At 39.4% G+C, this 14,834-nt stretch overlaps 1 protein-coding gene across 1 annotated transcript; it reads right to left on the minus strand.

Annotated features, from left to right (window-relative positions):
* Positions 1-4,235: 4,235 nt before the first annotated feature.
* On the minus strand, positions 4,236-14,379 carry LOC138040687 (neurogenic differentiation factor 1-like). The gene is made up of 3 exons (XM_068886365.1): positions 14,277-14,379; positions 5,032-5,603; positions 4,236-4,271 (listed from the first exon to the last, which is right to left on the minus strand). The coding sequence occupies exons 2-3, from the start codon at positions 5,599-5,601 to the stop codon at positions 4,236-4,238; spliced, it is 606 nt and encodes a 201-aa protein (XP_068742466.1). The 5' UTR covers positions 5,602-5,603; positions 14,277-14,379.
* Positions 14,380-14,834: the final 455 nt, after the last annotated feature.

The following is a 14,834-nucleotide window of genomic DNA, read 5'->3' on the forward strand; positions in this document are numbered from 1 at the left end:
TGTAAGGTGATTTCAGTCCTCGCCAACAAATTATGCAAAAACCCACCGCGTGTTCGAACCAAAAGACTAATACAAATAATACACAATCGGATTCCGCTAAATTTTTCTTTGTTATTTTCTCGGATCCTTCAAGATCAAGAGCGCCGTTCTTGATTTTAATTAAAAGGACAAGAAAAGAAGAATATTACTGACAATGATGCGGTTAAAGAAAACTCTCAACTAAACAACTAAAATGTGTTTTTTACAGCAAAACTGACTTAAAAATCGAGTACATGCAACCATTGCCATAGACCACTTCACGCTCCTGACTTTAGTGGAGTTTGATGGAATAGCTATCGTAGAAATCAAACTTATTAGACAAAGTTTCTACCATACATTTCCTATAATTCCGAAGGTACAAAATTACAGAAAATGTATAAAGAAAAAACGGCAATATATAGGAATTTCAGAGAAGATACCGAGTCCAAATCAACTCAGTTGTGAACTTGAACTTATACGTTTGGTTTATGAAGGCGAAAGCCTAGAAAAGTAGAGTCATGGACTGTTTATTTTGCTTTAAATTTCCATACAAATCTTTAATTTCCGCCATGTTGCCCTGATTACCCATGATGCAATCAAGAGCGTGAAGTGGTCCGATTGGATAGGTAGTCAGAGCACAGTCTTTGTGCATTGTTTGTCAAATACGTTGCAAAATTCTCTCGCGCTCATTGGCTAATTTTTATTGTCAATAAGCGAACAGACACATTAATTTATAATTCATGCGCTAATGACACAATATTGCTCGCGTCAGATTGAAGTTTCTCGCATTTTTGTCTCGCGTTTTTCTCGTGTTTTGCCTTAATTTTGACCCGCCTGCCTTTTTGGTATTGTAAAAAGCAAATCGATGTCAGTTTTTCATGGGTCTGTCCTGTTATTGACAATGAATTTCGTCATAACATTGTCAAAGTAGTCTGCGGATCCACTTGACCGGCTATCGCCTCGTGGATCCACAGCTACTTTGACAATGTTATGACGAAATTCATGATCAATAACGGGACAGACGCATGAAAAACTGACATCAATTTGTTAAATAGCTATTTGTCGGAGTTTTCACCCGGGCGGCTTGCACTGGCCACAACATTAAAGTGCACCCCCAACTCAAGTACTTTTAGTCTACAATATTGATCTCCCCACCGAAAGCAAACATGTTTGACGATTCTTACCACAAAATTTTGCCTTTTATCTGCCGGGCAAGTCGCGCAAAGTTATTAAAACCAGCCGTAATTTGGAGCCACGGCGCGGCCGTGACGTGAGAGGCATGGGTCTATTCTGGATTTTACGTCACAAATGGCTTTGCAATGCAGGATTTCTTTGCAAAAAAGAATGCAAAGCAGTTTGTGACGTAAAATCTAGAATTGAACCATGCCTCTCACACCACGGTCGTGGGTCCAAATTACTGCTAGTTCTGCCAAGTTTCCGTGCCTTGCACGGCACAGAAAAAGCCAAATTCTTAGCAATAATGGTGACGCATGTTTGCTGTGGATGGGGAGATTTATATTAGGAACAAAAAAAAAATCTGTGTTTAGGTGCACTTGCAGCCTGCTCGATTATGTTACGACTGAGAATGACATCTGGCACCAGGTTTTTTTGCGGGACGGTGCGATCCAACGAGGAGACGTGCCAAATGAGCGCCGGAGAATCGAGCCTTTAGGGAGGCCGGGGGAAATTTTGAAAATTATGTTCTGTGAGACTGCATTTCGTGCGTTCTGAAGGCAGTATGACATGAAAACAGACAGCCAAAAGCGAACTTTGAAGCGTGGATATTTCCCACACTTTTTGAACTTCAAAATGATTATTTTTTTTGTCGCAGAGACTATATTACGTATGCATTTTACAGTTTTAGAGAATACTGTCACTTTTCAAAGAGAACAAAAATAGAACTAAAGTTGAAAATCCGTGTTATTAACTGGGTTTGCTTCAGCAAACCATGATGATCAGCACTTTAAGTAGTGCGCCAAGCTTAAACGTACTTGGGTACTTCTTATAGCAAACTTCGAGATCAATGTCTGTCAGATAGTAGATGTGCATAAGGTGACCAGTGAAGACAGCCTCTGTTGTACCAAGCTCTGTTAAAAGTGTGTAGCCGTCTTAGAGCAATTGCACTTCGTTTTTATTACACAAACAGTAAATCTATTGAAAACGTAGTTAATTGTGCTTTGTCATCAATGTGTTTAATAATAATAAAACAATTATCCTGCTCAATCGTGCGGAATATCGCCTATTTTTAGCCAACTCGGACTACGGCCTCGTCGGCTTAGTATCAGGCGATATTCCGCGCGATTTCGCAGAATAATTGTTAATTCTTCGTCTGCCACTTGAAAACATGGCTCGTCCCATCCTTCAGCGAGCTTTTCTGAAGCTAACTGCGCTTGCGTAAGTCACTTCTCTTATGCTTATGCAATAAGTGAGAACTTCGTTATATTAAATTCTTAATGACTGGTCCCGAGAGAAACAAAAGGCAATGTTTCCAGAAGGACCAGTCATTAAGTGATTTGTTACATAGCACAAAAAGAAAAACGTGGAACGGCAACAGCAACGGCGGTCGTCGGTCAACATTAGGGAGCTTACGAAACGACGACGCCGACGGCAATGACGACGCTACAAAACAATAGGTTTAGTGAGCAAAAACAATGGTTCTGCACGCTCTGCACGTGCGTTTTACATTTTGGTACATTTCTTTGCCGTCATCTCCTAAATGACGACGTGAAATGACCAAATTCAAGGTTTTGTGGAGGACGTTAGCACTTGACGATGAATTTTCAGTTCTCTCTCTACGCTTCCGACCCACTCGTACCAGTTTAATTCCTCACCGGTTACTACACATTTTTAACGCAAAACGACATGAAATAGTTTCGCAGTGATATAAATAACGCGAACTCGTATTTTTAAATGAAGTCCTCGTAGCCGTCGTCGTCCTCGTTTCGTAAGCTCCCTATTCGCGGGTAACAGTGCACTGTTACCCTCTGACGTCATAGACTTTGCACTGTTTCCCGCTAAGATAAGAGACTTTTGGCGGGAAACAGTTTTATTGTTAGATGTCATGTGACCTCGAAGTAACCAATGAGAGCGCTCGCTGCTAGGGGAAAAAATCAGCTATATAACAATTATGCTTATGCTTGTGTCGCGGCCGTCATGAAGGTGCCTGGGGCTCCGCGGGACACGAGGCCAAAAGAATGTGAATCTCTTCCCGCGAATTTGCAAAACACTAATCAGTAGCCGGATTTGACGAAAATAAACAACTTAATGAAAACTAAATGGGGGATATATTCTTATAATTTACCAATGCGGCCTTACTGACCAAACATCTCTAATCCCAATACTTTCATAAGAGCTAAAGAACAAACTAATAGTTTAAAACTTAATACTACTAAACTTAAAAGTTTATCTTGAAGAAAGGGAACTTACAGCTTTTATAATAAAATTAAATTAAACTAGCTTTTAAACATTTGAAAATTTATAAAATGTTCGGCTTTCAAAGGATTAATGTTCTTCAAGTCTTAGTTTCCAAATCAATATGTAACGAAAGCAAGAATCTCACGACCTAACAAAGCGAAAATTTTACGAAAACTTTGTCGCACATGTGAGGAAAAAACTAAGCTAACTGCGCTTCGCTCTTTCCTTCCTGTATGCGGCGAGCTTAATATTCCAGTGCGGTGCATTTCTTATGAAACTATGTATGGTTATTTACTAGAATAACCTAAATAAACGATTGTTACGACTACGTATAATTAGCACCACTGCTAACGAAAAAATGCTAAAGAACAAAAGACGAAATAACAATATCAGTATAAACGAAAAGACTTGATTGAAACTCGCTCTATACCCTGGTAAGATCTAATTAGTCTAAAACAGTATCACCCCGGGGTGGAGCGTACCTCTCCCATTCAAATCCTATGAATCAATCTCTATTTGTAGAAATGCCACGAGTTCTTCGGCTCTGCCCGCACTGTTAATAACGGGCAATCAGAAGAAAGTTATTGTCAAACGAAGACAAAAAGAGCACAAACGATGTATGCAAAGTGTGAGTCTCCTGCTGAAGGGTTAGTTCTAAAAATAGAATGATACGCGCAAAGGTCGACTCAAGGATAAAGTGCACAGGAAGGCTTCTGTCAATGGGATCCTCCTTGAAGAGAACATATCATTGACGTATGTGTGGGCATAAAAGTCAATAACATCTGTTCTTTACTCTGTTTTCCTCAGTGACCTTCAATAAAGTAGTTCCCAGGGGCATTCTGTACAAAAAACAAGAAACAGACGTTAAATTTGATATTCATTGAAAATAGGAGAAATCACTAATGGAGTTGAAGTAAAATCAAAAACAGATTGAACGCCGCGAATTGTTGGATCATATCTCCTTGATCTTTCGGCAAAAGGAGAAAGTCGTCAAAGCTACAGACCACGAGCAAAACGTAGGAAAACCGTCGCGCAAGAGTCAGGCGCCAAGCGCGGAAAACATTAAGATCGACTTTTGATTGGCTAAGAAACAGGTCGAGCATGCTAAGCAAATAATTGGGATGGTCAGAACCATTCTTAGGACCTTATAGGGTTGGTAGAAGAACAATGAACAAAAAAGAGGAAACATTCCATCTTAGCTGCAAAAGCCAAACTGGTGCAGCTTTAATGAGGTGTCGACCAACAAGCATCACTGAGCGATCCAAAAGCAAAGCAATCCGGCATTTTTTTCTTTTTCAATCAACATGCTTAGGGATTGGCTAAAAACCCGCGTCACTTTCGATGCCAATCAGAGGAAAAAAGCTAAACCATTTATGACGGGCTCGTGGGTGTATCTCTGACGCTCAGCGCCGGTTGCATGTGATTGCTTCAAATTATTTGGCTCTCAGTTAATGATAAAGTGCAAACCTGGTGCAAACATCTCAAAAGCAAAAACTGAACGAAACAAAACAAAAGTTAAAAAACTGAAACAAAAGCAAAAAACAAACTTTTTTTCAGTATCCTATTTTACGAAACAACGGATGATAATGATTTCTTTACCTGCAGATTATACAACAAATTCTCTGCCGAATGCGAGTCAACAAGACTGGCAGACAAAAGGCCGCAAAAGTCCGCTGAAGAACTCTCGGCGCTAGCGGTCATGGACGCAGGAAACTGGGGCCCAAGTGCTGCCGGCTGACGAGGACCATACTGGAAACTAGTCAGCTCGGTAAAGCCTGGAGGAAGGGTTGGAGGGGGAGCTACAAACTGAGGCGGATAAGAATGATCAGCGACCCGAGAACTCGATTTAGAGAGTTCGATATTTTCATTTTCAAACGGCATCGGGTACATAAGCGCATTCATCGGAGAGCTATAGCTATCGTGCATGCTGGAGCTTTTCTTGATGGAATTCTTAAGAGACTGGATGTAATTTGTAGCGATCCGCAGCAGTTCCAGTTTTGTCTTCACGCGGGTTTCTTCTTGGTTCGGAATCGTGCTTCGTAGCTCTTCAAAAGCGTCATTCATCTTTCGAACGCGCTCTCTCTCTCGTCGGTTGGCCAACACCCGTTTAGCTCTCGACATCTGTCTCTTTCGTGGCTTCCTCATCTGGTCTTCAGAAAAGGAATCCATATCTGAAACAGGAAGTCAAGGTGGTGTTAAGTCCAGGGAAGGTTACCTGTTAACCCTAAAATTTGACATTGGTTCTTATTTTCTAAACTCTAAGAACAATTTTACAATTTGGCATATACGAACAAGCGACATTTACAGTTCTCTCCAAACGCCCTCTTCGTAAGAGGAGCATTACTTTAGGGTAGAGCTGATAATGTCAGGTGATCTTTCGATTTTACTTAATACAGTCATTTTATGTGAATTTTCATTCTATATTTAAGTTTTGTCCAATTTATTTAAGGGATAGGCAACGAAAGCCGAATACCACTAAATTCTGCCATCTGCAACGTGTTCAACACAGCCTAGATTTCTGTTAATTACGATTTAAGTAAGAACCTGTTTAGGCTAAATTTTAAATGGAAGGTTTTTACATGTGGGGTTTTACTGTATCAGACTAAAATTTTGCTGTCATTTTATGCAATAGTTTAATTTATTGAACAAAAACGAATTCCCAAAAAGGTTATGCTATTTATAAATAATCATTACTGAAGAAACTTCCATTAGATACCTTGAAGTTTTTATAGATTAAAATATTAGTTGTTAGGCCTGTATCATACCTTAGTAAAGCCATTCTTAAATTATTGTATAAGTGCTTGGGGTAATGCACATCAGTCAACTTTGCAACCTTTATTTACATTGCAAAAGCAAGCTATAAGAATAGTGACCTTCTCCAGCTTCACTGAACATTCAAGTCCTTCGGGTTCTCTATTAAGCTAGTAGAACTCACTGGAGAGCTGGGTCGTTTATCTAAGTCCTAAACCTACGAATCCTGCTTGATATTTCGTAGGACTCCGTTTCCAAAGCAACTTGTAGTTTGATCAAAAATAAGACACAAACAGCAGTGATAAACATATTGAACGTTTCGTATGTGCTCTACATAAGTCATAATCAAAATGAACAAGTTCAATATGTTTATCACTGCTGTTTTGTGTCTTATTTTTGATCAAACTACGATGGCCCAAGAACAAAAGTATTTACGATACAACTTGTAGTTTGTCGTTCTCACGGGCGCATTACACCTTTCTGTACTAGCTGAATACTCCCAGAATAATTGGGTGGGGGTGTGCGGCCCGCTTCCTAAAACCCTTACCCTACGTTCAGACTAAAATCTGCGATTTTCTCCACCCTATTTCAGACCTGACCAAAAATTTGATACCCTATTTCAGACCTGACTCTTAAAATCAACACCCTATTTCAGACCCGAGAACGGCTTTGGTTGATGGTCTTATCACCTAATGATATGGCGGTAGCTTCTTTCAAAAAAACATCATGACCCAATTCAAGACTTGATGAGTGCACAAACCATACCCTATTTCAGACCAAAATGGTTAAAATTGATACCCTATTTCATAAGAAAACGACTAAAAAAACCATGCCCTTTGGGGCCGCACATAACTATATAGCCCATATAAGGGAGTATCCCCCCCCAAACCCGGTGTACTAGGAGGAATTGATTTATATCTTGCTTTTGCAAAATATCCTTCACTTGACCAATCACATACCATTTGATGCTAGTCTAAGTTTCTACTCAGTTTTCTTCCTAAAAACCCAAATACTGCTGGCCTCTGACATTCCCCGGACTGACGCGCTTAAGAACATAATAGGGACTTTAAGATCTGCGACGCGACGGTAACGAAAACTTCATTCAAAATTGCAAGTTCAGGTTTATTAATCTTTTTCGACGTTATGTCGGCTTGTCTAACCTCTAAAAACTAGTGTAGCTCCCCAGGAACTGAATTAGGAGGTGCGGTATTGAATCTACGACAGAAAACTCAAATTCGCTGCCTTTTGTTTAAAACTTGAAAATTGGTCATTTCACGTCGTAGATTTGCCGAAAACGTGAGAGAAATGTACAAAAATGAAAATACACGTGCACAGCGTGCAAAGCTATTGTTTTTGCTCATTAAACATGCAAAATTTGTGACGTTTTCGTTGCCGTCGCGTCATAGATCTTAAACTCCCTAATGACAAGACAAACTGAAACCAATCCTTTTGTTATTGAGTACAACGCTACACTACCTAACCTCACAGCAAAATTCAAAAACACTCCAACATACTTTACTCAACAGATCGTTGCAAAAACGTTTTCAAAACACCTCCTTTAGTGGCTTACCGTTGTGGTAAAAATATTAGTGACATTCTTATTAGACCCCAAATCACTAATTTAAAATCAAATTTCAACAACAATTCGTCCGGTTCTTTTCGGTGCAACAGTAACAGTTGCATCACTTGACCCTATATAGGGCACGTAATGAATACACTTTTTATTCTATGGGAGAAAGCCATGAAATTAAATCTCAAATTACTTGCAACACTTTCAATGTTAGTTGCATGATTCAGTGTAAATTATGTAGTCTTCCGCGGAAACCAAACGTCGGCTTAAGATCGTTTTAATGAACACAGACTCCCTATAATCAGTCCCACTAGAGGTTATCCAGACGGCACTGAGTCTCAAAACACTTTCTTAGCAACAATTACCATTTACACAGTCATATGTTACTCATTCCTATGGAAAAACTCATCTAAAAACTCGTTTACCTCACACCTGGACTACCGTAACTCACTTTTGTATGGTGTACAAAAGTGTCAAATAGATCTACTACACTTCAAAAAGTCTTAAATGCAGCTGCACGTAGGCCTGAAGAGTCTACATTGGCTTCCAATTGGTTTTCGAGTAAAGTCCAAAATCGCTTTACTAGTATTGAAAGCCCTCAAAGGAATGGCGACATCCTATCTGAGTGGGATGTTACAATCTAAGCCTACATCACACTATCAGCTGCTATTCCCTGCGTAGTAACAACGAAAACCTTTTGATCATTCCTCGAACAAGATGCAATAGGCTTTTGGTGATCGTGCGTTTGCAGTGGCGGGCCCACAAATATGGAACAATCTTCCTCTACGGTTTCAAAAATAAACTAAAACCACGCCTTTTTAAAGAAGCTTTTTTACTCTTTTTATAAAGAACACTAATATTATCATAGGCGCTATATAAATATATTTATTATTATTATTATTATTATTAGTATTATTATTATTATAACTTGACTCTTTCAGGAAAGCTCGGGAAGCTCATCGAGAAAACTATAGAACGCTCTTGAAATAAACAAACGTAACGGATAATAAGCAATCTTGTTATTCAGTATATAGTGTTACAACGGTATTTTATTCTTCTGTAATTTTGGTTTGTTTTATCCAGTAGCTATATCACGTTACGTTATCTTCTAAAATCTTCTTTAATTACTTCATAACATGTGTATATATATCCTGTAAAATTCGTCAGATTCCCAAAAAAACCTGATGAAGGCTGGTATTGGCCAACCAATAAAATATTTCCGCATTGTTGAATCAGTCGTACGATAGTCTACTTGGCATTCAAAAATATTTTGATGGAGTCAGTTCTTGGATGGGAGACCTCTGCGAAGTCTCCGTGACCAAAACATCTAATCTTCTGTTTTTTTTTTTTTAACTTTGTATTTGCTTGCGTAAGGCTTTTTTTCTAATATTCTTTTCATGTTTTTGATTCCCGTATTGGAATGGCGATGGAATCCCGAAACAGTGCAGTTAGCGGACAAGTGAGTCTCAAAGCCGGTGAGTGCTCTGGGCCACAATTTATTTTGTTGCTAAGGTTGACCATTGCTTTTGCAATGTCAAAACATCTCAGTTTAAGACAACGTAATAATATACAAGACGCTCTTTAAAGCCTTTACTTCGAATACCCATGTTGCGCAGAAGTAGGGTGATTGTTTGGAAGAGTTAGAATCAAACTCCAATAGTATAGTAAAGCGATGTTCAAATTTGCTGAGTACGGAGCAAGAGAAGTAAACGTTTCTGCAGCCAATTGAAGTCTGGAGGGCTCATAACAACAGATAATGTATTCGTGAACATCGCTTTGTGTTTACAAATAAAATCAATAGGTCACCGAGCAAAAGTAGTAGTTTGATTTGGTACAAGCTGTCGGATAGGAAACAGCGTGAATCTACGCAAGAGAGCGTGAAACACTGCCGTAGCAAGAGAGAAAACTTGTGAAAACCATTCTTGTAATTTATGTGGCTAAGTGAAATTTAGCCCTCCTCTTACCATCTATACCGGCAACCAGCTGCAAAGTTCCGAAATTAAAAATGTTGTGAATAATACGGTGACCTCCCTCTTGAAACAACTAATGAAAAAATTGACATCTACATATGATGCTCGTACAAAGAACAGCTGAAAGAAAAAGAAATTTCGGGCTGTCCAGCGTACCGCTGCTGTGAACTAAGCTCATCACCCTCGCAGCTTGTATATAATTCGACTGGACTCTGGAAAATGAATACTTGAACTCGATTCACCCCCGCGAACTTGTCGGCTTCTGAGCCCGTGCATTCTGTTGTGATTTCCTGATCAACGCAATCGGAATGTCGCGAAACAGTAGATACAGAAGACTTGTGATTTAATGCTATTTATTGGACTATATACGCACAATACTTCTTTCCTTTGCACATTTGTTCCTGATCAACTTCTTCGCAGTTAATTTCGATTTTTTCTAGGAGGTGATGCGAACTGCGAAATCACCACCGCAAATTCTGCAGTGTCCATGAAATAACTAATTAAAAAAGCAAAGTCTTGTTCATGAGGTCAAAGGTGGCCGCCATTTTCGAAATCGGGCCAAAGTTTTAAATATAGAGCAAAGCATCACGTGATCTCAGTCGCTTCGATGGCTCAGTGGGAATTCACTCGCTCCTGGGGCCTGATGGCCCGAGCTCGGGGCGCGATGGCGCCAGTTGTATTATATGAGATTCTTATCAAGCGGTTTATCTACTATCTCTGTGGTATGCACATTTGTGGCTACGATGTTTTTATAACGTGGTATGCATGGCATCCCACGTAAGTAGTGTTCTCAGTTACACCAGGAGAGTATGAAATTATGAAAATGCAGGATAAAGGTTTTAAAGGTACTATTTTTTTCACAGATAATATTAGTTTGATAGGTCTGACTGTCGGGCAATCCTGAAGTTCAGATTACAATCAACATTCGGTGACGACATCTTACCATTCATTAGTTCTCAAAACGACGCTTTTTCATGGAGCAGTGCATTCTGGTCGAAAGCGCGATGCATTATGGTAAAAGCCAGCGAAGTCCAAAACATTGATATTTGGCACGTATTGTCTAAACTATGATTATGTTACTTTTTTCTAGCACGCTTTGTTTACTCCGCAACAAATGTCGTTTTATTGTGACGATTTCGCAAAAGCAACCAGCTAAAACACAGAACTCCAGGTAATAGCAAAATACGTTTTCCTTTTTTCCCGTATTTGTATGCTTCGAAGACTTTGGAGAATGCTTTACACAACTGCGGCGACACTTTAGCTGTTTTGACTCTGTTGGTATTTTTTAAAAACTTCCGTAGTTCTCCACCTGTGTTTCGGAATCATCTTATTTTCAAGATTAGGCCTTAGAGTAAACAGCCCTTATGTTTTCAATTCCTCCGTTGCTTTATGTTGAAAGACGAGTCTTGAATTAAAAAAAAAAAAAAAGGGAGGTACAATACGACACAAATAATTGATGTTGAAACGAGCAATGTTTATTCATTGGCCATGGCAAATTTTATGCCCCGCTTGGTTGTACAGTACCGAACAATCAGATAACATGCGCTGTACACTTACTTCAGGCCTTATTGCACTCAAATAATTGCCCATTTGGAGATTAGGTTCTTTCTTCGATAATTTTACACAAATACTCAGGATTGCGTACATTCTACGCTGCTATATCGTGCAGACCGAGTTTAATTTATTTTGACTATTGTGAATCAAACCGTTTGTTTAAAAACCTCTTGTTCTTACGCTACCGCCAACGCGAAATGCGAAGGAAGCGAGTGTAGCGTATTTGTGTACTTGCTTACTAGCTAGGAATATCGCGTAGGTTATTAGCAATGAAAGAGGAGATTAAGCCATTTATGTTCAATGTAGAGAAAACTATCCGTGCACTTAAAATAAATTGGATTACAGATGAAACAATTGATTCTGCTCAGTGAAAAAAGCAATACATCTTACCAGAAACCCATAAGGGTTGAAACGTGTAACGGCCCCTTGTGTGCTGGGAAACAAGCTTCTGAATATTCAATTTGCTAAGTACCATATTTGGAACAACAAGAGCGAGGGGTTTCCAAATATAGTACTTAGCACGAGAGAGGCCGTCCCCGAAACGTGGCCTGTAGCATGTCCAAGTTTCTTTAGCGTGTCTTCTCTTCACACTTTTTAGCGAGTTGAACAACAAAGAGAACCTCTCTTTTTGGGCAACTTTATCTATTTTTGGAATCTTACAACAACATCTCGGTAATAAAAATATATAACCCATGTTAACTAAATGTAAACAAAGTCAAGTATAGCACTAGAGCGATGAAAATTTTTGAGTTAAAATTGATCGAGATATTCATCTCATTCGATGGTTTAACATATAATATACGCGCGGATATTTTGCGAGTTGCGTAGCAATCAGCAAAATGTCCGCGAGTGTTATATGTTAAACCATCGAATAAGAGATTTATTATTCCACTACAAAAATGGTTTTATTTGGTAAGAGTGTTTTGAAAAAATGCATCATCTGTCCTTCAGGGTGCCTGCGAACGATGAAAACAGCACAAAAAGCCAGCCAAAGATCTTTATTTGATTGGATAAACAAAATGAAGAGTGACAAGCGATGACAAGCTAAATTTTCAGGCTTTGCATCTTGTTGAAAACAATTTCTCTAATTGAAAAACTTCCTTTCCGTCCGTTTTTGTTCTGCTCTAAACCGGTCAAACCGGGACACTGCAGTCTATTGCCGTGTCATATTTTGCGCGTTCTCTTGACCAAATATGGTAAGATGGCGTAATAATGGAATAATAATGCCGAGTATTACATGTAACGACCGCCATGTTTGATAACTCTGAACAGAAAGCAATTGTAAAAATCTAGGAACTATTTTGCAAAAGCGCATCTTGATGGGACTCAAATAACCGTGTAATTTGTTTGGGCTATAGACGAACGTCATTGACCTTCTCAGTGGGTCAGCAGTCATGCGATACCCTTTGAAGACACCAATTCACTATTTCAAGTGCGTTTGAGTCAATTTTAGGCTGCAGGATTTCGTCAGTATCGAATGGGAAAACGTCTGTATTCAATCGTAGGCTCGTTGCGTTGAGTGGAAAACCTTTGAAGCAACGTGACACAGCTTGCCTTGTTTCGACTGCACGCTTCCCTTACAGAGAAAGTGAAAAGAATTGTTTTGGATTGATAAATGCCCTCAAAAATTCCATAGTTTTTCGGCAGCAGTTACATCAAAGGAAGACGTGCTGTGTCCGTTATAGCTGCTTCTAAGGGTAGCCGGAGATTCTGAATGGAAAAGAAAGGATTCCGCTAAAAATGACTTCACAAAAAAGCAATTGATGAGACGCTTGTACACATTGATTTTGTTCTCTTTTTTTCAAATCCTGAGTCAACAACATCTAAAGCTCTTACCTACCTCTCACCCAGAATTGTATTTATTGTGTCCCTTCTGCTATTGCTGGAACGTCTTATTCATTACTTCCTTTGCGCTCTCTTTAAATATTTATTTGGTAAATATTATAAAGTTACTTGCTAACCCACACGAGGTAGTTTTAGGACCTTACTTCTGCCCATTATTTGCGCGAACTGAAAATGCGTGGCTGAGCGCAAACAGCGTGGTGCAAAAGGGCGCGTTTGATTATCCTCATTCCACATTTCCACTCTTTAGTATAATTTGTGAATGTTTTCAGGTAGCTATTTTTTCAAAACAATAACCTTCTTGGGGCGCGCAAGAGTTGTTGATTACGAGAAGGTAGGGATGACTTGATTGGGCGTGGCTATTAATGTAACCCTCACGCTTTATGTCCGCATCGTTGCGGTTATTTCTGGAGTGACACAAAGCATTTGCAAGCTGATGATTATTTCCTTTAAAAGCTGTCAAAGCTTAAGACTAAGAAGATAAGTTTTAACCAGTTAAAATCCAAGAAAATCCATTACTTTAATAAACAAGAGATTTTCAGCTGTGTTCTGGACTCCATATCTTCAAAGAGGGGGTCTAGTTTCCTCAACTCTTGTCGGAAACTGCCTCCTAGAGTGTTTTCAAGTTTTCAACATTTACGCAGCTCTCATCCCTGTGTTTCAATTCCAACGAGCCAAATACATTTCAGACTTAAATGCCAACAGGGACGAGTAGAAAACCGAATATGACACTTCCAGAATGAAGCTGGGCCTCATTTTCGCACCATTCTCGCAGGCCAACATCGAGTAAACACATCTTGTTTACATCTTAAACGTGATTTTCTACCACAGCTGTTAGTCTTCTTGCACGCTATTGATTATTAAGGTACCTTGAAGTTGAGTGAATTCCCGCTCATAGAAAGTGGACCTTATAGTGCAAAAGGCTTTCAACCTGACATAAAAAAATCCTTCTTCTAAAAGACAATCTCACAAACGTTTGGGTTCTATTTGCCAGTGCTTTGATGTCACTACTTCCAAACTGATAACCTAACCTTGCTTACTTATCCGGCTTTCCTATCTCAATGCATCGTAGTAACCCAGCGATTTAGTTCCAATTTGGTCAATTCGTTGAGAGTTTAACTTGGTTGTGCACTTAATCTAATTTGACAAGAGCTTACCTGCAAAAATGGCTGCCTTAATGAGAACAAAAGACTTGAAAATTGAATGATTGTGCTGATATGATTGCTTAAGATGCCTTTCGCGTTTAACAGGGTTGTTATAGCTCCGGCTCTGAACGTTTCTGATCAAGTTACATCACTGCCTTGAGTTTCCGTCTCTCTACTCTTGACTGACTCGTGCCCAGGTCTCCAATCATATCCGTATTTGTCCAAACATGATATCATATCGCGGGGCGATCCTCATTTACCGCCTCTGATGATCGAGAGAACCATTGTTACGGTTATGTAACATCTTCCAGCCTTAATTTCTCGTCACTATATCTCTTTTAACTTGCAAAAATGTGTGATAATCCTCCAAGATGCAAACTCCCTTGAACCACTGGGTGTTGACGAGAGAGTAAAATGTTGATCGCCAAGGACTGGATTCCCCACGAGCGGAAGATTATTAGTATTTCAAATTTCTAGTTTCTAAAGGAACATTTTGTTGCTGCGTCGGCGGGACAGCGAAACAGGAAAATTTGGTTTTATCAAACGTGTTGATAAAGGTCGAATAACCAC

This window comes from Montipora capricornis, chromosome 3 (genome assembly GCF_036669925.1).
Source record: "Montipora capricornis isolate CH-2021 chromosome 3, ASM3666992v2, whole genome shotgun sequence".
Taxonomy (NCBI): domain Eukaryota; kingdom Metazoa; phylum Cnidaria; class Anthozoa; order Scleractinia; family Acroporidae; genus Montipora; species Montipora capricornis.